Source organism: Drosophila kikkawai, chromosome 3L, assembly GCF_030179895.1.
Source record: "Drosophila kikkawai strain 14028-0561.14 chromosome 3L, DkikHiC1v2, whole genome shotgun sequence".
NCBI lineage: Eukaryota > Metazoa > Arthropoda > Insecta > Diptera > Drosophilidae > Drosophila > Drosophila kikkawai.
Genome location: NC_091730.1, coordinates 15,903,410 through 15,928,217, shown reverse-complemented (window position 1 = coordinate 15,928,217; position 24,808 = coordinate 15,903,410). Strand labels below are relative to the sequence as shown.

Here is a 24,808-nt window from a genome sequence, read left to right as displayed (position 1 = left end):
AATAAGACCAAACAAATTGAGGCGCAGGCCGGCGTAAGAAGTTCAAGTTCAACGGCGACTTAATGTATCTGTATCTGTGGATCTCGGGCTGCATGGCTGCAGCTGTATCTGCTGGATGCAATTTGTCGACGGCCGCCTGCAATTTTATGACTTTGGCAGCATCTACAGTAGCGGCGGCGGCCTTTTACCCCCAATGAATTTAGCAGATACATTCTATATTTATCCAAGGAACTAAACACAGAATGCTCATTGGGTTTTTGTTTACATTTTCGCCGACCATTTTCATTCATGAAATACAAGCCAAAAAACGAGGAAAAGAGAGAAACATATACAAGTAGGAGTAAGGTAAAGGACACGCGGACGGGCAGGCAAATTAAGGCTTTGACCTAGAGAAAAATAAACAACAGACAAACATGGAAGCCCCCCCAAAACCTTCCCGCCTCGTTAACAGTAACGTGCGTGACTTTGAAAGCATGCGAGGTAAATGACAAACTCGTAAATCTCAACACACTCACGGGTAGCGAAAGTAGGCTGGGTAGTAAGTACCCTACCGAGTGTGTGTAGCCCTATCCTTCTCCGTACATTCAACCGTAGTCATCGCATACACGGTTAATACTCAGCTGGGTATGCACAGGCAGGCTGCCACTTCCACTGCCACCACCACCGCCTCCTCCGCTTCCACTTCCCTTTCCAGCTCTATACAACTCACTTGGCTCCTTGCATGGCTTCATTGTGCCGCACAGCACGTTTCATTTCATCCACACCTGCTGCCCCCCTCAAGCCCACAGCCCCACAGTCCCCTAAATGCCATACCCACCAGCCCTTTGGCACAACTCAATTTACACGTGACACACACCAGAAAACAGATATGGAGCGAATTAATGCAGGAAGAGTATTTAAAAAGATATTAAAATATGATGGCTTTATAAGAAATAATTAACTACATTTATTTATACTTTGTTTCTTAAGTTATTTAGCCTAAAATAAAATATATTTAGATATACTGATCATAGATTTTCATGATTAAAATGTTTAAGATATCTTCAACCTTTATTAACACTTCTACAAAATATTAAGACCCTATTTTCTCTTTCAATTTTGATTTCTAAGAAAAGAAGGTACTTTCAATACATTAAATATTTGTTTATTAATAAATTCCATATTCTTTTGTCCCAAAATTTACCTCTAATTTCTCCCTCAAACTTCTCTTCTTAACCCCTCCCTTTCTACCACTTTCCTTAACCAGGTTATCAGGTGTCTTTGAAAACACTTCCTCACCTAAAAACCCAAGCAATATCAATTTGATCAAGTACGTCTTCAACCACCTTCACAAGAAATGCAATTTCAGCCGGCAAGTTCAAAGTATTAACATAAAATAAAAGTATTTTCCCCCACACACACACCCGCTAACCGGTTTGCAGGGCTTCTTCCATGTAATGTTAGCCAACAAAATGATTCCACCCCATCAAAACAGGAATTTTATTCATTAACTTGGCAGTTGCAGAAGCATTTGGCAATTGTACAACATGCATAAATATGCAAACTTATTATGCACCGAAATAGTTGCAGTAAATGCTACTGAGAGGGAGAAATGTTAATAAATATTTAGTCCAACTGTTTTTTAAACAATTCTCATATATGAAAAGCAGCAAAAGTTGTAAACAAGCGCAGAATGTTCAGATAAAGTATTAAAATATTACATTGAAGCGGATGTGTACGAGGGGGGAGGAGTGCCCCTTCATTTGCACAAATGGAGCGTCAGCTTGACAGACAGTTGGGTGGGAAAAGGGGAGAGAGTCCTGCAGGATGCCAGCAGGATTCTGGGGAACATGCTCTGCACAGCTCAACAGTCGTTGGCTGCACTTGCTATCAGAAACACTAGCCTGGGGTTAAGGGGTATTGAAGTTCTAAAGTGTTTTATAGACTTAAGTTGAGAAATTGTTGAAATATTTACAAAGATTTTCTCATGATTTATAATTTGATTTAGTAATTTGAAAAGTTTTTAATCTGTAAGAATTTGAACTGATTTAATTTAATATAAAGACTAGCTAACCAGGGCATTTGTTATTCCACAAACTCCTCTTAAATTTCATTCATATTTTCCACTTTTCTCTACCATTTCCTCTCTCTTCCTCTGGCTGGAGTTCAAACAAATACAAAGTCAAATAGCGCCCAGGTAGATGGTTTGGTTGTTCCCTCGGAAAACACCTGAGACCCCTGATCCTGTGCCAGATTTCTGCTCTTGTTTCTGTTGTTCCTCCGCTTTTCGCACATGCATTTGCCACTCCCTACCCCTGGCTATATATATATTCTATATATGTGTGTATATAGAGCTATTTACACCCAAAAAACAGCCCTCGCAGTCACCTAGATTCTATGCCGCCTGCTACTGCTACCATTTTCATTCTGCGAAAGCAACTTTGTTCTCTCCAAAATGACGCATTGTTCCGTCACATCATATATAGTACATACAGAGTAGTGCCTCCGTCTGGGCTGCGTGTTTAATTTGCTAAATTCAAAATGCGAAAAATAAAGAATGTTGTATGTACATTGTTCGTACATGTTGCAAAAATGTGCTGCATTTAGCGTAAGCGTAAGCAGCAAACAAGAAATTTAAGTGAATTGCGGTCATTGTTCCTGCTTTCCAGCGTTTTTTTTTTATTTATTTTGTATTTCTGTATGTTTTTTTTTATATTATTTGAACACACACATACTGACATACTGGGGCAGTTGGAAATAGAAAACCCTGTTTATAGAGACCATGCATAACATTGAAACTTGGTTTGAGAGCTTCAACCAGATAAGGCTGGATAAGATAAGGACTTTGAAATGCGATTGGCCAGAAGGTTGGGTAAATAATTTATATAATTTTTGGTGTTATATCACTGAAGGGGGTTAACGGAAACGAAGCTAAGGAGAAGGAAGTGTCCATCTCTCAGAGAAACGGTATAAAGACAGTGAGAAAAATTTAACTCTTCTTTAGATTTATTTTATAAAATCTTTTTTTTAAGATTTTTAACTAAAATATATCTGAGGTTAATAAAACTTTATATAATATATTAGTTTGAAGGTCTAAAGATGATATAATTTTGTTGATAACTTTAAAAATCCATATCCTAATAACTAACCATCGAAATGATCTGAAAAATAGGATACAGTCTGATTATTATGTGAGGTTCGTGTTCAGCAAACGTTTTTAAGCTAATCAACATATAAAGAATAATATTTGATATTAACAAACCTCTATATCATATGATATTGCAACATGTTCCCGATGCATTCCCGATTTGTCTTGGGTCAAGGAAAAGGAAGCACTAATTGCAGCCTGCAGATGTTGCCATTATTTTTCCCAACTCTTTGGCCCAATTTCGGCAAATCGCGAGTGGTCGATGGGGATCGGGATCGGGTCCGGAATCGGGATCTTTATCGCGCCATGTCAAGCGTAAGACTCGTAACTCTCCCAGGGAAAAGGAAGAGGAAGGAGAGAGGACTGAAGATGACGTTGGAGGGGAAACAGTTACAGCTGCAGAACAGGACAGGATGAAAGGCCAGAAGAAGAAGAAGTGGAAACGCGAAACGGAATCGCATAAAACGGAAAGTGCAGCAAATTGTGGCAGCTGCAACATTTTGTGTTTCTTCTTCGTATATTTTTTTTATTATTATTTTTTTCCGCTGCAGGTTCTTTTTTCTCTGGTTTTTGTTGCCTCGCTTGGCCGTTGGCCTTTTACCGTTTTTTATTGAAGGCACTGCAACTTGCAACAAAGCAAAAGCAAAAGCAAAAGCAGAAGCAGAACTAATGCAAAAGGAGTGAAGGAGAGAGTAAAGGCAATTGCAGCACGCAAATTGCAGTCGACAAAATAATCAGACTTTAATTGTCGTTCTGCAACAATGTGCAGACTAAGTCCGGGAACCGAACCTCAAGGAACTTAGGGAGGAGCTCAAGGAAATGCAGACCCCCGAGCAATGCCACGCGAAGAAGACTCGCTGCTGCTGTTGTCAACCAAAATCGGGTGAAAAGTTGGTCCATTTCCAAGGCTCGAGGGTGGAATTGTTCGGAAGATATAAAAAACTAAAGCAAATTGCAATCTTGTGGGTGTGGGAAATCATGAAGGTTGCGACTTAAATGGGTGGGAATTTTAACCACAATTACACCCGCTGGCACCAATGACCCTGAGGCAACTTTGGAGTCAAATTTAATGTTTTAAGCAGTGATTAAAATATTTTTAGGAGATGCTGTTTCGGTTTTAAAACAAGAAATGTTATTACAATTATTTTTTGGAGTAAATAAAGTAGTGAAAATTGAATGAAAGTACGTTTTTTATCTCATCAAGCAAGCAAATTTATTTTAATAATTATTTCAACTATTAAAATAGTTTTTAGGTAATCGAAAATTACCTAAATCAGTAAAGACTTAATTGCAGGAACTCTAAAAAATATGTAGTAGTTCGTAAAACATACGAATTTGTTATGAGAATTTTTCCAAAATTAATTTAATGCTTTTAAGTATAGATTCTAATTAAATTATTATTATAAATATTATTTCTACATGGAAAATATTTCATTAAATAAATTATAAATTTTTTTTAACAATTTCCCGTAACCTTTTCCTTCCCTCACAATCCTTAAACCCTACCTTAGCGTATCAATAACAAATTTGCACTCACTTTAACACCTCAAGTGCCCTGCATTTATGCAACTTTCCTTGCTAAGCACACATACATAAAAAAAACAGAAAACTGGTGCAGCTTGCGGCACATCCAGTGCATATAACACCATTATCTTGCTGGCTATAATCATCATCATCATGATGACGACGATGAAAAGGCCCAGAGACCGGAGCCCAATGAACTTTCTGAAGCGCAACGAAAGGTTCGCTGGCCAAATGCAAAAAGCCAAAGGACGCGCACGGCAAAAATGAGGAAGGCAACAACAACACAAAAGAAAGAAACCAAAAGTACACCTGTGCCAGAAAAAAATAATAATAAAAATAAGAAAAAAAAAGATACAAGAGAACAGTGGGGCTAAAAAATGGCGAAAAAGGCAAGAAAATGACAACGGCGTTGAAGGCAACTGAAATACGCGGCTGCGAGTGTGTTTTCACAAGAGTGTGTGTGTGTGTGTGCGAGTGTACAACAAAACCAACTTGGCAGCATAACTTACAAGCAAAAAAAAAAAATAATAAAAAACAACAAAAACAGCGGCAATAAAAAGCCAGAAGTGAGTGTCCTTTAGCTCATTTTTTGTGCTGTTCGTTTTTTATTATTTTCTGTTTTTTTGCCGCTTCCTGCCTCGCTGACTTGGCCGCTCATTATATAGTCAAAGACCATAATTATGTGTTGAAGTTTGTAGATGTTTAAAGCGACTGAGCGAGCAAGAAAAGGAAAATATAAAAAAATACAAAAAAAGGAGAACAGGAACACGGGAAAACAGAGCCTCCAAGAAATAGGAAACTTTTTTAGCCAGGATATTTCTTTCCAAGAAACTCCCAGAAACACCAGAAACACCTTCTTTCTGTCAATTCAACTAACCAAATTTGTTTTTTTTTTTTCTCTTGCAGCTTTCAGTCAAAGGATTTGAGGAATAAGGATACAAACAACGGAAAATACTTTGGAAAACCTTTAAATCCCTTTCGGCCCACAATCAAAATTTGAAACTAAGCCAACAAAACAAACAAAAAGCATAAAATGAATCAACATAAAATGAATTAATTATAATACACACCAACTTATATGAAATATATACATAAATAATATTATTACTATTAAACGCGCTAATGTTTAATTAATTGTTAAGCCAAGAACCCAAAACAAACAAACAAACGGAAGACAAAGATTTTTAAGCCTACACTTTAAGTACAATTTACTAGACATACAAACAAAAAAATACTTAAATTATTTCAACAAAAGCTGCAACTATTTTTATATCCGAAAACATATTAAGCAAAACGGCGAATTCAATTGAGAAACGAAGCAAAAACCAGAGTACAAAAATCTTTAATCAATTTATATACAAAAAAAGCAAGCAACATAAATAATCAACAGCAAGTAATTAATAAACCTAAATACCAACAACAGCAACAAGAACAACAACAAAGCAAACAAACAAACAACGCATACAAAATACAAATTTTACAAATTACAAATTTACAAGAATTTTTAATAATAAAAAATAAAGTCTGCTAAACAAATTTAAATCAAATATCAAGAATACAAATTTTTGCATAGCTGCCGTTTTACAAACAAAAAAAAGTAAAGTACAAAATACCTAAACCAACAAATCTTACAAGTTTTCAAACCAACCAACAAACAAACAACTTACAAATTTTAAAAGCAAATAAAAACGAACAAGAAATAAAGTAAATTAAAGATACCAATTTAATAAAAGCACTTTACAAAATAATAATCAAATTTTGCATTAATCGTACGTACACCCAAGCAAAGCCAGTGAGTTCAAAAAAACAAACAAGAGTAGCTTCAACTTATACACATAGTTATACAAAACGAATTAAGGTCGAGACATTTAGCCAGAAAAGAACAAGAATTTTAAATAGAAGAACTACCTCAGCATAAGTAGTGAACCGAAAAGTGTACAAAACCATTAAGGACGACGACTCTCTCACACAGTACAAATTGCTAAGGATCTGAGGACAGAAGGACACTGCATAGCCATGCTTAAGCTCGTGCTTAAATGGCGTCTTCAATATTAGCCCAGAGCAGCAGCAGCAGCACAGGCGTTCCTGTAGACTCTGTGGGCAACTTGGCAACCGGAGCAGCCAGTGGTGTTACGGCCACATCGGTGGAGGCCACTGTCTCCAGTTTGCATAATACGCATCTGAATCAATTGAGCAGCTTGAGTCAGCACTATACAACGCCATATCACCATCATCCAACACATCATTACCACCAGCAGCAGCAGCAGCAACAGCAGCAGCAATACCATCAACAGCAGCAGCAGCATCAACACTCCCAGCAGCAGCAGCAGTACTCACAAGAACAGCAGCAACGTTGGGACTACTATGCCAGGCAGCAGCAACAGCAGCAGCAGCAGCAACAGCCAGCGGCCGCCACCAACGGCAACTCAACCAGTAGCTCCAACAACAATCCCAGCAACAACAGCAGCAGCAACAACAGCAACGACAGCAGCAGCAATCCTACGGTTCCAGCCCCCTTGGGCAGCAGCAGCAATGGCAGCAATAATAACCATGCTAGCGTTGCCGCCAGCAATCCTGGCCAGCAGCAGCAGCAGCAGCGGCACACCGATGCCAATGCCCTTTCCGCCGCCTCCGCCGCAGTAGGAAGTCAAGCCAACAACACCAACAATACGAATACCAACAACTCCAATTCCAATTCAAACGGTAGCTATACGCGTCCCTGGGAAATGGAGTCCAAGGATAATGGTCCACAGCAGCAGCAGCAGCCCCAGCAACAGCAGATGAAGAGCGGCTTTGAACCCTTCTCCAAGCTGCCCTCGTTCCAAAGTCAATTCCATGGCTTCAATGAGCTGCTGCCCGATGGAACACCCATGCCAGTGCCCATAGGAGCTGTGCCAGGAGCTGTGCCAGGAGGACCAGTAGCAGTTCCAGGACCCCCAACTGGACCCACCACTATGAGTTCCCTGCAAACGGTGGCCATGTCACCGGCCAGCATTTCTGTGAGCTCGCCGGGCATGATGAGTGTGGGCTCACCGTTGACCCAACTCTCGAGCTTGCAGGCCAGCATTACGCCGCCATCGGCGGGCAGCTTTCCGGCACCACCGCCGCCGAATGCCTTTGCCCACCATCATGCCCTCAATCCGCATCATCATCACAGGACCAGCACTGGGTATCCCTATGGAGAGATACCGCTCTATCCGGGCTTTACGCCGCTGGGCGTGAAGAAGGAGGCCGCCGGATCGGTAACGGGAGGCAGCGACTTTGAGATGCTGCTGAAGAAGGAGGACTTTGATCTCAGCCACAGTGGCGTAGGCGGTGGCCTGATCCACCATCCGTTGCAGCAGCAGCAGCAGCCAGGACACCATCCCATACCGATGGGCATGCACACGCCGACGTCGTATGATGGAAATAATAGCAACACCAGCTATCCGCAGGCGGCGACTGGTGGCAGTGGCAGTGGCAGCCACACACCGCACACCACCAGCCAGCCCACGCCCACCACCACGACACCGGTCAAGGCCGAGAAGCTGCTCCAGTCGCCGATAGCACGGCTGGAGGCCAGAAAGAAAGAAAGGCGGAAACAGCGGCCCAATTCGCTGGAGTCCAGTGCCGAGAGCGAGGCCAGCGGCATGGACGTAGACCCAAGCAATCCTGGCCAAGTGGATGCCGTCTCCAGCACGGCCAACTTCAAGAGTCCGTTGAGTGCTCTGGGAATGGGGGATAGCAACGATGCCAATGCCAGTGGATGTGACAAGCAGGTAGGTGTATAGGTGTCTCTCTCACAGGTGGGGTTGTTGGAAACTTTTAACTGAAAAAATTGAAATTATAAAGATTGATAAAGTAAAGCCTAAAACTCCTAGAACCCTTTGAGAATTTTAAAGATATCGATATATTCATATCATTTTTTCAACAACCCCATCGATAAACGAGCGAAACGGGGGCGAACTGGCAACCGCTGCGATTAACAGGACTACGGTCGTCGCCACCATCTTCCGCCACCCACACTGCCCCCGCCAACCACCGTCCACAACCAATGCACCCACCACCCACTACACCAACACCCCAACCAACATCAACACCAACAACAACATCCGCACAACCACAACCACTCCAACGACAACAACTCCTCTTCCTGCTCTCTCTTTCAGTCAAAGAAGAAGCGCAAGCGGTGCGGCGAATGCGTGGGATGCCAGCGCAAGGACAATTGCGGCGAATGTGCTCCCTGCAGGAACGACAAGAGCCACCAGATCTGCAAGCAACGTCGCTGCGAGAAGCTCACCGAGAAGAAGGTGAGTTCAAGTTTTTTTTTACGATAAGTTAGGTCCCCAGAACTACTTCCCACCGAAAAGCGTGGCCATGTGGAGTATCCCACAGATTCATTCAGGGCGATGCCAGAAGTTACTCAATGAAATTGGAGGTTACTGTGGGATAAAATAGGTGATTTTCTTATAAAAGGATCAAAATAGGAACTACTGAAAATGAAGTAGAATATATTGGTTTATTTAAGGAGATTTTTAGTAGAGTTTATTCTTTGATATCTATTTTTAACTAGGCTCTTTTTCTAGTCATACTTTTCACCTGCATAGTTGCTTTTCCCAGGATATTTGGTAATATTTTAACCACTGTGCCAAAACGGGCAGCTGGAAATCTTATGAAACTGGTTTTGCTACTCCAACTCCTCTCAAGAAACAGAGAGAGCCAGCGGGCAATTCGCATCCACATTCACGTTCACGTTCGCGGTCTTTCGCACCAGCGGTCAGTCACTCAGGATTTATGTCAGCGCAACAGATGTTCCGCAGCCAAGTGCCAAGACAGGCTCTTTCTTCCCGTCTCCAGCTGCCTCGATTTAACTAGTAACCTACAATGAGAGGAGCTGCTTTTGGATGTCTGTGTGTGTGTGTGCCTAAGTGCCGGCATTGCGTACGAGGTGCACTCGAGAGTATCTGCGCTGAGTGATCCGACATCCGCGCATCCACATCCTCCAGATACTCACAGCTCCTTTTCGAAATCACTTAAGATGCCGCTGCCGCAGGCAGAGCGTGTCCTTTTGGAAAGGAAATCAGGTTGCACATGTGTGTGTACAAGAGGACCTCGAACCTTTAGAACCTCGGAACCTCACATCTTGCTTCTCAAATTGCGCTGCATGTCGTCACTCGAATCTGCGGGATTGGTTTGGTTTCCAAGTGAAGTGGAAGTTCGGGTACAAGTTCAATGGCCCAAGGACCACTAAGGAGTTTCAAGTGATCAGTAACCAAAGATACTAGCAGGGGATGCTTGAGAAAAGCATCTTAATTTTATAGATTTTTAGGGGAACTATTGGAATTTAGGAGGTTTTAATTAACAAAGAGATTGAAATAGATTTTATAAGGATTTTTGGAGGAATTAAAGGAAGTCTTGATCTTAATTTTAACAGAATTTATTTCTATAATCCGAAAAATTTTACCAAAAATCTCTGTAAAATGTATACAAGGATTGTTTATATTTATTTTATAATATTGTTTACTCTTCTACATAATTTTCCCTGGCCTTGTCCTAATTCTCCCTTTCCTGTTTGCCAAATCTTAAAACCCACTCGTAATACTTGAGGTATTTCTAGATTATTTCCCGTATTGACAGAGACACTACCATATTGCTTCGATATAATATTATTTCTTCAAATACAAATACAGACGTCCAAGACCAAATGCAGAAAATGCCATATATATAAAATAAGAACAACAATAAAAATAACGATAATAACGAAAACGAGGCAACGAAAACAACAATAAAAGGAGCAGATGTTCACAAGTTACAAACGCGGCTTTTGATCGCACACACACACACACACACATACTAGCAAACAAAGACGGCACACACAGATACTATGCCATATTGTATCTGTATCTGCAGACAGACAGAGATAAATAAATAAGCGAGTGCTCGCCGCGTTGTGTCTCTCTGTCTCTCGCGATCAGCGGTCTGCAAACAGGAAACAAAAAAAAAAGAAGAGAATATATGAGCCTGGAAAGAGAAGGAATATGTCCGGAGCGAAAGAGAGGGGACGAGAGCGGACAATTAAGGTTGACAGGAGCGAGAGGAGCGCTACACAAAAGGCCGTCAAACGAGAAAATGGCACGCAGAGATCGGCTCTACCGCTTCAGAAAAAAAAACATACAAAATACAGACGGCACACATAGATAAAGTTGTAAATTTCGCAGTTTCACCGCGAGACGAGAGCCAGCAACAGTTTGACATGTCAATATGGACGGGTTGTATCTACAAGATACGAGTCAAGATAGCATAGCTACAGCTCCCTCTCTCCTTCTGGACAATTGACGCTTTAGTTTTATATCTTCCTTTGCTTTATCATCGCCATCCGCAACATCATTATCAGGGTTTTCATTGTCCAACTGCCTCACATGTTGGCTGTGCGCCACTGGGACACTATGTCACTGGGTTTGGGTTTTATCGAGGGGTTATTATCGCTTAGGGAAACTTGGGTTTTATATATGAGAAAGTTTGGGTAGATTAGGTTACAAGGTTACAAGAATTATATTTAAAACACTTTTAAACAAGAGGAATCATTAAAAAAAAAAATTAAAAGATTAGTTTCTCAATTTTTAATAATATCTTCTACTTCCCTAAAAAATTTCCCTTGCTGTCTAGTGTAAAAATGAAATTACTCATGTACTCATATATTTATGCCTTTGTCCCTGGACTTTATAATGACAATGTTTTCGCGGGCTTTCCTTCTTTTAGTTTTTTTCTTTAGCTTTAACTGGTAAATTCTGCTTCTGTTCCTCAGCTAAATTTCACAGCTGGTCCTGTCCCTCCATTCGATTCATTCAGAGATTCATTCCAGACTCGATGACTATAAATTTCAAAGGTGAATTATTTCATTCTTGAGTTTCGCATTGAATTCGGATCAGTGCACCTTGGGGTATTCTCATCTCTTGAGCAAATATCTCATTATTTAAGCTAAACTTTAAGTTGGGTTTCGGCCCTCCTCCTGGCTTTTTAATATTTTTTTTTTTTGTAAGTAATTTTCAGTGTTTTTTTACTTTCACAAATCAGCTGAAAAGACCTTCGGGCGCAGTCATTAAGTTGGCTATTTGAATTGCCGGGCAAACTCACTCCCACCTCAGTTTTTCCATCGTTCAGTAAAAAAAAAAAATGAGGGGGAAAAAAGAGAAAAAATATATCTGGACAGGCCTATCTAAGAGGATATTTCCTGTGTTGCTCAATTTGTCTGGGGTTTTTCTTTCCTCAGCCTCGGCTGGCTTTCTTTAAACATGCAGTTTTTCTTAGGAATTTTCTCATTAAAATTTGAACATTTTTTTCACGTTTTTTTTTATATATATATATATTTTTTTTTCTACAAATAAAAGAAAATCAACAACAAGACGAGGCAAATATTAAAAGTGTCTGGGAGTGAAAGGAAAGTTGGGTTGGAATCAACCCCGAAAGTCCATTTGGAGTCTGGGAGTTTGAGTGATTGACTTCATTGGGTTGTCCAAGGAAGCTATTCAGAGAAGAGTCCTCTTCCTTGCTCGTATTTTTCTTATTTTCATTTCACGTCTCGGTCCAACTTCATTGAGCCAAATGCACTGAAGTCACTAAAAACTAACAGCCAAGCCATAACAACTTAAAGGTTTCTCTCGCCTCATGCATACGAAATGCATATGTTCATAAGCACAGGCGAATCACTCCCCGTATCCTTATCCCGGGGTCCTTCTTTGGGCCAGGACGAGTGCATTGCTCCTGCGGGAAGCCACTCTTTCTCTCTTCCTCTCTCTCTCCCTCGTGACACACTCTCGGCAAACAACACACAAGAAACAAAGTGTGGGAGAGTGGGTAAACACGAGGGCTCTTGCCAAGGTGGCCAATGCACTGGAAGGAAATAATAATAAATGGGTAATAAATGTTAATAAAAATTAAGAGGATTAAATTTTTCATATTAAATTTGAATTACAGATATTTCAAATATAGAATTTCATTAAGTTTAACTTTTAAAGATTTAATATAAATCTGTTTTTAATTAAGTGTTTCTCCTTGTGCTACGTTTTTGGCACGTTGGCTTGCCTGCTCCAGGAAAACAGGATAATACTCACACACACACACACACACACAGGATACTTGAGCCACAACTGCATTGCATGGTGGCAATGAGGATGGCTATGATGATGATGACGTTGCCGATAATGCTCTCGGCTGGTCTTCATTATGAGCATGTTATGTTGTGCAATCTGATACTCGGCCATCGTGGTCGTGCTCCTGGGATATCCAGTTGCAGTTGGGCATCCTCTTTCATCCTGCCAGTGTCCGCCCTCCCCTTTCACCTTTTGCTATCTCTTTTGCTTGCTTTTTCCTCTTTTTTTTTTTGTTTTGTGGGCCAAAAAACTGAAACTGAAAAATATGTTGTCTTTTGGTTAATTGTCGCTCTTGGCCAGGCACACGACTGGAAGTTGTCCTCCCTCTCTATCTCTTTCGTTCCTGGTTTGGTATTCAGCCCATCCTTGTCTTCAATCATTCAATTTATAGGCAGCAATACGTGCGTTTGTCATTCGATAATTCCCAAAAGATGCTGCCAGGCATGCCTCCCATTTGCTCAACCAAAATTCAGTTTGAGTTTGGGCTCGGGTTTGGCGAGTTCAATGCTCTCTGTGAGCAGTCGATGGCCAGATAAAGTTTTTGTTTTAGGTTTCAGATGGATTTACACCGAAAGAAAATCATGTCAATTGTTACTAATTTATTTTCTTAAGAAAAGTAAACTAAAATGGCTTCAAGGCTTGAGATTCCTGATACATTTTCTTTTCATCAATAAATCCCAAAAAATATCTCCTTATTAATTCCTGTGTATCTCCCAGCTCGTGTCCAGTGGCCTGGCCACAAAATCGGATTGAAAATTCCTGGCAGCACCCGTTGTTTTATTTCCTCCACGGAGGAGGATTGCATATTCATCTGTTGCAGGGAGCACAAACTAGTAATCGCATTCGTAGTCGTACATCTGCAGCTCCTCTCAGTCTCTATTTCGGTTGCCTGCACATCTGTTCGCATTGTATATATCGAATCCTAAGCCAGATCCTGGAGTAAAACTTAAGCCCTCTGCCATACACACATGCACGCACGCACGCAGGCATCGTCCTTTTGAGACAAGGACCAGGCACGAACAACAAATGGAATTGATAAATGATTTTTCTATATTATTTTACTCGTATTTTAAGCCGCTTAGGCCGGGATTTGTGTGTGCGTGTGAGTGCGTCTTTTAATTGCCAGAATTTAATTCATAACTTTAAAAACCATAATTTAATATTTTTGCATTTGCTTTTATCATTTTAATGGGTTCTCCTCCAGCCACTGCTGCTGCTGATGATGTTGGGCACGCAAATTGCCGCCATGACAGCCAATTAGTGGGCTTATTTTTTGATAGCCCGCGCCAGTCGCTATATACATAGTATATGGTTCATATATATAGGGTTTTATTCCCTGCCAGCCTCCTCCATTTTTGCATTGAGTAATTTTTTGGTTGGCACCCCCACCTCCGCTTCAGCCCCTCAGATTTATTTTATTTTGTAATTATTGCTAATTATTTTATGCATCAGAGCTTATTTGTATTTACAGTTGATTTATTTTCATTTTTCTATATTTTTTTCTACTTGCAGGAACCCAAAGCCAAAACCGTATGTATACACATTCATATATAATTATATTTGCATTTATGGGGGTTTTAAATAATTATTTTTAAATAATTATGGGGTAAATATATACACATAAATATTTTATATTTTTAATTACATTTAATCTGTTTAATAAAGGGGGATATTCTTAAATTGCATTAATAGGATTTCACAAGGCTTTCAAGTTTTTATATTAAAATGTTAAGAGAGAGTATTATAATTCAAGGTTTTTTAAGTTAAGAAAGGAATTATTTAATAATCTCCCTGAAAAGTTCCAAGAAAAACTATATTTGTGGCATTAAAATATATATTATTTAGTGGTAATTTTATTTAGAAAAGATTTTCACACCCAATAATTTCCTTTCTGAGCAAAATCCTTCCCCTTTCTGATTACAATTTGTGGCTAGCTTCCTCTTTAATTGTAATTTTTAATAGTTAATGTGAACATTAGGACGTTAGCCTTGCACAATTTCCATTGTTTACACTGCAGATACAAAGATACAATTGTATCTTTTTATCTATGACGGTGCGCCGGCAGATTTTGTGTGGTAGTTTTTGGTGCTCTTTTTTTTTACCAGCAGCAACTTTTATTTTTTTTTTTTTGTTCTGTTGTCTCCGCATAAATTAAATAATAAAATGCTCGAGAGTGTGTCTGTGTCTGCGCAATTGAATGCCTTTGTTGGTGTATTTATGAAACAGATTTGCTGCTCATGTGGATGGATGATGATGGAATGGGTATGGTTAGGGGTATGGGAATGGGATGGTCTGGGACTGGGTTGGTTGGGTTGATCTGATGCTGGACTAGTGCCTCTGCTTGGTGGTGGTTCTTTGCTGCTGCTGCTGCTGATGATGACAATCATCAGCCAGGCCGCAGCAGCAGTGTGCACACATTTATATAAATCTGTGCTGATCGTAAAGCGTTGTTAAATTTTAATAAATAAATGTTCACATCCTTGTTAAGTTTGCCAGCAGCGGGCAAAACATTTGCATTGATTGCACTAAAGCACAGAAAACGAGGAGAAAATAGTGAAAAAAAAGAGACAGGGAGAGAGAGTAAACGAGACAAGTTGCATGCAAATTAATGCTATATAATTACGCAGCGAACACGCTGCGTATACTTGATGACAATTTGCATGCGAACAAGGCGAGGGAAAAAAAACGTCCACAAGTATCCTTGTAAGAGTCAAAGGACAAAACTACCGCATAGCAATACATTTTCCCCCTCGATTTTGCAACTAGAGATGTGGTTTTTGAAACGATATAATATATCGTTTTGATGAGGTTTTATAAATTAAAATTAATACAAATATATGTAAAGGTTTAGATAGTGGTTTTCTGATTTTTCTTAAAATGAATTCAATATCATATCAATATGTACAATAATTTATACCACACTTATTGATATTAATTTATTTAATTTCTATATATTAGTTTGCTATTTTAATTCCCCCCTTTCCACCTCTATTTCACACCTTTATTCCCCCGTTAATGAGTGCAAAATCAGTCCGCTTTAATGAGATAACAAATCCATTTTCGTAATGAGGCCCAGAGAGTGGGTGATTGTTGAAGCATTAAGTCAAGATCCTTTTTTGCGGGGCCTGGGCAGGTGCAATGTAGCAATTAAGCAATTTGTTCCTGTTATTGTTTATTAATAAACAAACAACAAAGCACCGAGACACCGAGACCGAACTCTGGCGCTAATTGCCACAGCAACCAGTCGGAAAAACAGGGAAAACAAAACCAGAGAGAGAGAGAGAGAGAGACCTCTGTTAGAGCTCAAATAGATCAAGGATACGACTGCACATGCAGAGTCCTAGGAGCGTGCAATCCACGGAACCCTTTTTTTCTATTTTTGAAGTGCATTTCACCCAGTCCCAAGCCCCGGGAACCCTCGGTACTTTTCACTGCCCGCTGGCTCAATTTAAATACCAGCGATGCATGGCCAAAAAGGGGTAAATGGTACATGAAAAGAAATAGTTATTTACATTAAAAAAAATATAAATAATTTAGAAATTAAATAGAAAACATAAATTTATATAATTTTTAATATAAAACTTGAAGAAAATGCTCAAAAACGATCTTATAATAATATTTCTTTGGAACTTCAATAAAGAAATTCTTTTTGAATATTTTCTTTAAGTGCACAACTGCTGTTCATGTGTATCTGTGTGTGTGCAAGGTGCAATTGCAGTGCATTTTTCAGCTTGACCGACTCGTCGTCGTCGTCGTCGTTGCTGTTGGACCCTTTTCACAGCTTTTTCCAGCTTATTCCTAACTGCGCGACAAACTAAGCAAATTCGCACCCCAAGCAGGAGGCACAAAACTGGCTGGAAAATGAGGGCCATGTCGGAAAGGGGAGGAGTCGAGGAAGCGGTTGTCATTTAGTCCAGTTTCCGAGGGGTTAAATGCAGCCGTAGGCCACAGGACAGACACACACACACACCGAAGCGAGAATACTTAACTCAGAGGGTCAGCAGGTTACAAAACTTACTAATTGCTAGAAGGCCTTTGGCACAAAATGCTAGAAAAAGTCAGCTAAATGGGGCACTAAACGGGGTTGAAGCTTTACGTAATTATCACAGTCGATTGAGTAGAGAAATTATATATATTTATTAAATAATTAAGCTGAAGGTATGACTTTCTTAAATGATTTGTGGGGGGGAAATAATAAGTTTTAATTGGTTATTTACAAAGGAAAGGTTTAAAAAGAGTTTTGTATTTAATATTACCTTAAAAATACTTGTAAGAAAATTATCTAGAGTTCTTGATTTTTTCTCAATTTTTTGTTATCCCTGAAAATATGAATGTAGAACATTTCCTGTATTGCCTGCCAATTTTGTCGCTTCCTGCTCTCTGCTGCCGCATTCCTGTTAGCTGATATTCCCTTTTTTCCGTTCTAAATCCGTTTAAGTCAAGTGAATCAAAAAATACAGAAAAAAAGGAGAAGAAAATCACAAAATATATGTATGAAAAGTAAGGCCAAAAAGCCTGACTTACAATTTCAATTTCCAAATGTTTCGCACAGAGAAAGTTGTTGCTCGATGTTCTTTTTTTTCATTTTTTCACTTTTTGCTTTGCTTTATTTTGCTTATTTTCTTGTGCTTTGCTTACAAAGTGCCTATCAAGCTGAAACAACAACAAAATATATGGAATGATTGCATTTTGACAACAACAAACATACATACACACACACAGAGAAATTCGGGAAATGGGAAATGGAAAACTCTCTGGCATATTGTTACAAGCGGGAGTAGCAGGCACTTGCCAAATCGATTTTTGATTATTTTTGCTTATCATTCTGTTTGCTCCTTCCTTTCTCCCGCTTTGCCAGGACTCAGGACTCCGTAAACCCTCCTCCTCCTCCTCCTCCAACAAGGAACCGCCGTAAAGTCAATTTAATTTTCTTTAAATATTATTTGAGACAATTTTGCCTGCATTACACACAGAAAGTGTGGAATAACATTTTTTTGTTCGCTTGCCAGAGTTTATTTTATCATGTTTACTTTCAATAACTTTCATATAAGCCCCCACTCCGCCTCCTTTGAAAATTTCCATTCCGCGCATAAACCTGGCAAACAACAACAGGAAAAAGATGGAAAAAATATGTGAGAAAACAAATTTCAGTTCGTTTGCTATTTATTTTATTTATAGCTGAGAGCCTTTTTTGCATTTGGCGGACTTTTGTTTGTCGGCGCAAATTGAAAAATATAATTGAAACAATAAATTGTTTTCTGGAAAAGAGTTGCCAGGGATCTCTCAGAGAGAATTGTGTGCGCAATTTTTTTGGGTTTTTGTTATCCCTGCCAGCGAGTGGAAAAAATCAATTTAATTTCAGGTTTTTTTCCACGACTCATTGTTGCTGCCTCCGCAGCTAACAACTAAAAGTTCGTCTCAGTTCTCTGACCAAAGTCAAGTCATTTGCCAAAGTACGAAAGTACGAAAGTCCTGCCGCGCATAAACATCCCCTAAAACGTGTGGGGGTGGTTTGCAGTCAAGACAGCGAGAAGCAAAAGAAACGCAAAAAGAAAAAAATTAAAGAAATGTTTTTCAACAGCAACAACAACAACGTTAGCAACAACACAAAAAAATGTATAAATAAAATAAAGTAAAAACTCTACAGAATCAGCAGGAACAGCAGCAGTGGCAGCAGCAACAACAATAAGCGGTACGTGCAACACGAAATGCGCTAAAAAGAATTTCACAGCACGTAGCTGGCAAGTACACAGGGAAAAATGGGGATAAGGAGGTGCTTAAAAATAGCAGGGACTCTGGGAATATTACTTAATATTAGAAATAAAGTATAGGTGATAGGGTTTGTTTGAGCCTGGCTTAATCCAAAATCCTGAAAATAATCGTGTTTGTTTTAAGAAAATGAAAAAAGGTTATGAAATAGTTAGTCGTTAAAATTTTAAAAAATATATCAAAGAAATTAAATAAAAGGGAAATACAACAACCACAAATTGTTCTAAGTTGTTTAGCAATTTATAAATTCTATCTAAGGATTTACCTTATTTTGTATACTTTCTTAGCTGTGTTCTCTTGAAAATATACTCCTCCTTCTATAAATTCCTTTTAATCACAATTAATTAACATGAAAAACATTTCGAAAAACACCTTAAATTTCAAGCCTCATTAGGATCTCAAAAATGCATATTTATTTTTCATATTTTTCCCGTGCATTGGCTAAACTTTTAGCAGGACTTTGCACTTAGCCCGCGCCTGGGGTGTGCGTATGTCCGTGTGATATCAAACAATTTAGCGCATTGCATTACAAGTTGCTGCCGCAAAAAAAAAAATGTTAAAGAGGAAAAAAAAAAGTTGCAATGCAAGTTTTCTAATTGCAATGGCGCCCCCAAAGGATATCAGGAGGAGTGCAGATCAGGAGGGGAGGAAGTGCCAAAGGGGTTGCGAAAAAAGGGGGTTAAATCTATGGGGAAATGCTGCTGGCACGCACTCATAAAGTGTTGTTGTTGTTGTTGTTGCTGTTGCTGTTCATCAGCTATGCAAACAAATACGCATAAATATGCACGCACACACGCATACACCCACCTACACCTACACCCCACTCACGCATGCTTTTATGCAAAAAAAAAAATATAGGAAAAAATAAGAGGAAGGAAAATAACCAACTCAACACGCACAGCAGTTGCACTAAGAAAAAAATTTTATAAATTTGTAAATTAAATGTATATTGAAGAATTTCAATATATATTAAAAATATAAAATAAATAACTTTGATTTTTAAAAGGGAAGCCTGATAAATAAAAATCTTAAAAAAGGACAAGCTGAAAATTAATCAAAGATAAAATCCAAAGACTTACTGAACTAGAATGTGTAGATTTTTTTGTTGAAATACTTAAAAAAATTTTTAAAAGTTAACAAAAGTTTAAATTTGATTAATTATGCAGCTTTGTTAATCTAAAAAATATCATGAAAGTCTTTCCAAATTACAATTCTTGCTTTTTGAACTCAATTATGATAGATTTATGATTCCTTTTTCTGATCCAATTGCAAACTCTAAGGATATACAAACTTCAGCTTCCCAAATTAGCTTCCTTTCTTATTTTTTTACTTGTGTTAATATTTTCTTATTAATTATCTTATCTTATTAATTTTATCTTTAAAAGAAAGAACTCTTTCATTTCAAAATGTGGTTAAAACAATTTCAAGATTATACTTTTTTCATAATTAATTTCTTGATATTCTTAATCTTAATCTCCAATAGGTTTTTATTAATTTTTTTATTAATTAATAATATATTTTAATAAATTTCTTTATGTGCACACGCCAAAGAAACATGTGCAAATATACAGCTACAGCATACACTCCACCACTCTGCTCACTCTTCACATTTCTAGCTTTCTTCCTGGTCTCAAGCTTTCTCCTTACGCACATTGCGTACAGGACAACAACAACTAGCATAGCTAAGGGTGCAAAGAAAAAAAAAGAAAGAGAAAAACAAAATGGAAGAAAGAAGAAAAGACGCACTGCAATGGCTTCTTGGCTCTGAACGCACTGAACTCCATATTTACCCAGTCTCTAAAATGTTCTAAAGAACATACACACCACTCAGGAGGTTACAGTGAAGGAGCATTAAAATTAACTTTAAAGAGAGACTTTAGAAAATAATTGTACTTGATTTAAAGGAACAGGAACTGCTTAGTTTTTCTTTATAAAATGTGGATAAAATATTTCAAGACTCTTTACCCTAGAAATTACAGCTAATTTGAAGCTTTCTGAAGAGCTTCTTGAGCTCTTTAGCTCCTTGTTTGCTCTTCACACATCACCGCCAAAGATAACAATAATTAATTCCAAGTGCATCCTTTTTATCACATTTCTAAAAGCATAAAACTTCACCCCAACTATTTATAAAGCACTTCTCCTTAAACACATCTCCCTTTGAAAAATTCTTAAACCTAAAACGCACATCAAAGCGGCGTGAACCCTTGAAACCGGCTAATTTAAGTCCACATCCTTGTTTGCCCTTTTTGATTTGCTAAAGTGTCAATGAGTTGCAGCCGTTGCACTTAATTGATATTCACTGTGTGGCCCAAGGATGACGCACTTTTGCGCGTAAGGCCATTCTTCCCTCGGCGCTTTCAAGTAGTTGGGTATAAATATTTGCATTTCACAGGCTGGCGGAGCCCGTAGTTGACAGGCGGAAAATTGTGGGGAAAAGCCAGAAGAAGAAGAAGTCGGCACCCTAAAAATATTCTAGGAAAAATAAAAAAGAAATGTATATATATACATGGGGAGAAATCAAGAAACTTGTGAGAGATTCCCTCTAGTGTTGCAATGTTCCTTGGCATTTTAACCCCAAGCAGCCGCCGATGATTGTTGGCTCTGATAAACACAGCCGATGTTTGCCATGTTCGCCATGTTTTTGAGATGCTGGGCGATGCATCTGCATCTGCTGTGCTACTTTGTCGCCGTTAATTATAAAAATTTTGCATTTTCCCCTCGTTTTCAGCAAGTGGGAGGGAATTTTCTAAGCGAGCGCTCAAAAGCGTGCTACAGTTTTTCCCCGCTTTATATTTCGCCTTGGCGGCAGCTTTTGTTGCGAGGGAAATATGTACATATATATATACAAGAAAGTATATAAGAATATATATATTTAGACTTGTTTGAGCAAATTGCAAGCCAGCAGTTTGAGCTGTGCAAAAACGTGGGGTTGGAGGGTTTCTTCACAACAAAAGTTTAAGAAAAAGAAAACTGTGCAAATAAAACTTTTTGCTTTCGTTGGCTTTCCACTCGCTGCAAAAGGAAAGTCCTTGCCAAGGGTAAATGCAAAGTTCACACACACTCGAGCACTGCGAAAAATAGTTATTAAAAGATAAAAGGGTGTTTAAAAGTATAATTTAAATTAATTTAATTGTTTATAAATTATTCTTAGCCTAAAAAGGTATTAAATATTGGAATTCTAAAGTGTTTCTTTAACAAAACAATTTGGGAAATAGATTTTTACAATTTGAATTGAAGAATTTTGAGCCTAAAATATTTTTAACAAATAAAATGAAATGAGTTTAAGGCGTAAATTATTATTTCAAGTGCATTTCTGTGTGTGAAAGTGGCAAGCGAAAATTTCACTCTAAAGTAAAGTGAGGGAAATGCGTGCTGGCCAAAAGGATGTTGCAAAAAAAAAGAACGAAAGAAAGAAAGAAAAATAAAAAAACGCCAAAGAAGAAAAGAAAAAGTGAAGGAAAACGCCAAATAAAATGAAGAGAATTGTGGAGGAAGCCTCGGCTTTGATTTTGTCTCGCAGGGGAAAGGAAGGTTTGCAGTTGGCAAAACGCTTCACTGCACTTGACTATTATTGAAGTTGGATGCCAGGACCCTGCCAGAATCCTGCCAGAATCCTGCCAGGAACCCCAAGTTTGTCCTTGCAAATGGAGTTGTTGCTGCTGTAGGGAAACTTTTGCCTTGGGGGGCCTTCGGTATGAGGCGGCAAAGGCAACATCTTTGCTGGCATCCTGCCGGCATCCTGGGCATCACATCTCCTCTTCATCGTCATCGTCCTTTGCATATTTTAGCGCGATTCGTGCCTTCGCGTTGCATTTTTTATGTGTTGGTAGGTCATTGCACGTACAAAAGCCACTTTTACTGCGCCACCAGCAACTGCTGCTGCAGCAGCTGCCACTGCCACTGCCATTTTCCGCAGCAGCCACTGCGATTGCTGCTGCGAAAGTTTGTGCGAACTGCTGCTGCTGATGCTGCTGCTGCTCCTGCTGCTGATGCTGCCAAATTAAACAACATTTCTGCTGCTGCCAAAGCGCGTTGTTGAATTTTATTTTCAATTTATTTGCCCTGCCTGCGCGCTTTAGGAGTCCTTAAATTCTATTAGGATTTATGAAGCTGAGGGATTTAATTGCAAAAATGTATTAATTATGTTAAGTAGGGAGTTATTCATTCCCTTTTTTATTTTTTTTATAAATTTTAAAGAATTTTGAAAGCAGTTTTAGCATGTTACGAGAGTTTTGCTTTGGGTTAATTGTTTAATAGAATAAATAGTATTATCTATATATTTTTTAAAGTCTTGTAAACAGGAAAAGAATTTAAGTTTATATTTAAAAGGAAATTGAATAAAAATTATATCTTCAGGCACAGAATGAAAGAGAATAATTAACTTAGGGCTCTTCTTAGGCTTCTAGAATATAAATTCCTTAAGTTTTATTTAGATTTAGGGTCTCAGATTTGTTTTTAAAAATATCCTTATATGCATATATATTTATATTTTTAAATTTTACAGCAAATCATAAAACCTTAACATCTCTTTTAGGTTTTATTTCAATTTTATTGTGTCAAAAACCACAAAATAATAATTTCTTTATATTTCTTATCCCAAATATTGACAGGATACTTAAACCTCCTCAATCACAAGGGTATTTAGAGTTTCCTAAAACCCTACAAAAAAGAATTCTTCTTCTCTTCTCCCATTTAATGCATTTTAATGGTCAGCATTTGGACGTGGAGTGGCTCTACGACCAACTCGGTGGCTCCATCAAATGCAATTTGGAGCACTCGCTCCTCTTCTCACTTCACGGAGCTGTGTGTCAACTGGAGCGCATTATTTGCATTTCTTGTTTGGTCCACAGTGGGTGCAAAAAAAAAGTTTCTAGCCCGCCTTGCCTCTCTCTCTCTCTCTCCTGGCTGTTGAATATGCAACTCGGCAATGGCTTTTTAATTTGCGATTCGAGTTGCATAAATCATTTTAGCGGATGCCACGCGACGAATTATAAATTAATGCAATGCCAAAAAATGCAGCAGAGTCATAGATCTGCAGGACTCGGAGAATAGAGGATAAAGGATAGAGCATAAAAGGATGATTTCTGTTTTTTTTTCTCTCTGCCTGGCACCGGCACATTTTTATTGATTTTCCTTTTGGCAAATGCAGGCGCTTGAACAATTTTTGCAACCCCAAAAACGAGTCCGGAATTCTTTCATTTTTTTTCTGTTTTCTCTACTTCTGCACTGAAACTCCAGCCATCCCTTGCTTTGTCATGGACCACACGACGCACTTTTAGAAAAGACCAGAAACGATGGAAAAACTGAGAAAAAAGAAAAAAGGCAGTGAAGAGTGGAGGGAGAGGGAGTGTGAGTGGGTGAGGGAGTGGGGGTGGTGCGATGATAGTGCGTGCGTTGAAAAGGGAGACACAAGAAAAGGCAACAAAAAAAATTCGCAATGAGGGTTGAAAATAAATTGCTTTTAATTTGATTTCAACTCAATTAAATCTACGAAATGGAATTTCAAATTAATTCTTTTTCTCCTTCGCTTCGCTTTTGCTCACTTTCTGTTGTATTATTAGCCCTTGGGTTTTTCTACTTCCACTATCTAGTTCATTATCCTCGGTTAGTGGTCCTGCAGATCCTGTTCCCAGTGCTAATGCATCTAAAGTAACACGAAAGCCAAATTCAAGCTAATTGAATGGCTTGTTTTTCGGTATTTTCTCATGGGATATATATTTTTTTTTGTTTGAGTTACACAGCTGTTCTTGATTGTTAGGGTTATACAGAGAGCACCCGCATTTAATTAAGAAATCTATAAATTTTTAAATGAACAGAGAAAAACGTATGCTTGACAATAGCTCGTAAGATATATTTTAAAATATTATATATGATATCTTGGCTTCGATTATTGGATGTCTGATTATATTTTAATACTTAAAAAACAAAATATAATTGAAATTAAATAAGCATTCCCCATGAATATTCAAAGAATTCGTTGTTTAATTATCTTCTTTCGGATGATTTTTATTTTCAATTTAGAAAATTTAATATTTGTATATATTTAGCTAAAAATGCGTTTTGGTGTTTATTTAAAAATGGATAAACCTCTGCAAGTTCTTATAGATTATATTTTACACATGTATTAATGCAGAATAGCTTCATCTCTTCTTGTAGATTTAATATTACTCTGGCCGATAATTTGTGGACATTTAAATATGAAAAAATAATGCAAATCTGGTTTAGATATCTGTCTAAGTATCCTTTAAATTCCCACAAA

At 38.4% G+C, this 24,808-nt stretch overlaps 1 protein-coding gene across 4 annotated transcripts in view; it reads left to right on the top strand.

Annotated features, from left to right (window-relative positions):
- Positions 1 to 5,893: 5,893 nt before the first annotated feature.
- The window catches only part of Tet (Ten-Eleven Translocation (TET) family protein), a 108,780-nt gene continuing 89,865 nt past the window's right edge, over positions 5,894 to 24,808 (top strand). For 2 of the 4 annotated variants that reach the window (XM_017167342.3, XM_017167341.3), the window contains exons 1-3: positions 5,894 to 8,409; positions 8,800 to 8,940; positions 14,293 to 14,310. In XM_017167342.3, the coding sequence (XP_017022831.1) occupies positions 6,688 to 8,409; positions 8,800 to 8,940; positions 14,293 to 14,310 (1,881 nt within the window). In that variant the 5' untranslated portion in view covers positions 5,894 to 6,687. The remainder of the gene's footprint in view (positions 8,410 to 8,799; positions 8,941 to 14,292; positions 14,311 to 24,808) is intronic. The other 2 variants (XM_070286041.1, XM_070286040.1) reach the window with 1 other exon arrangement.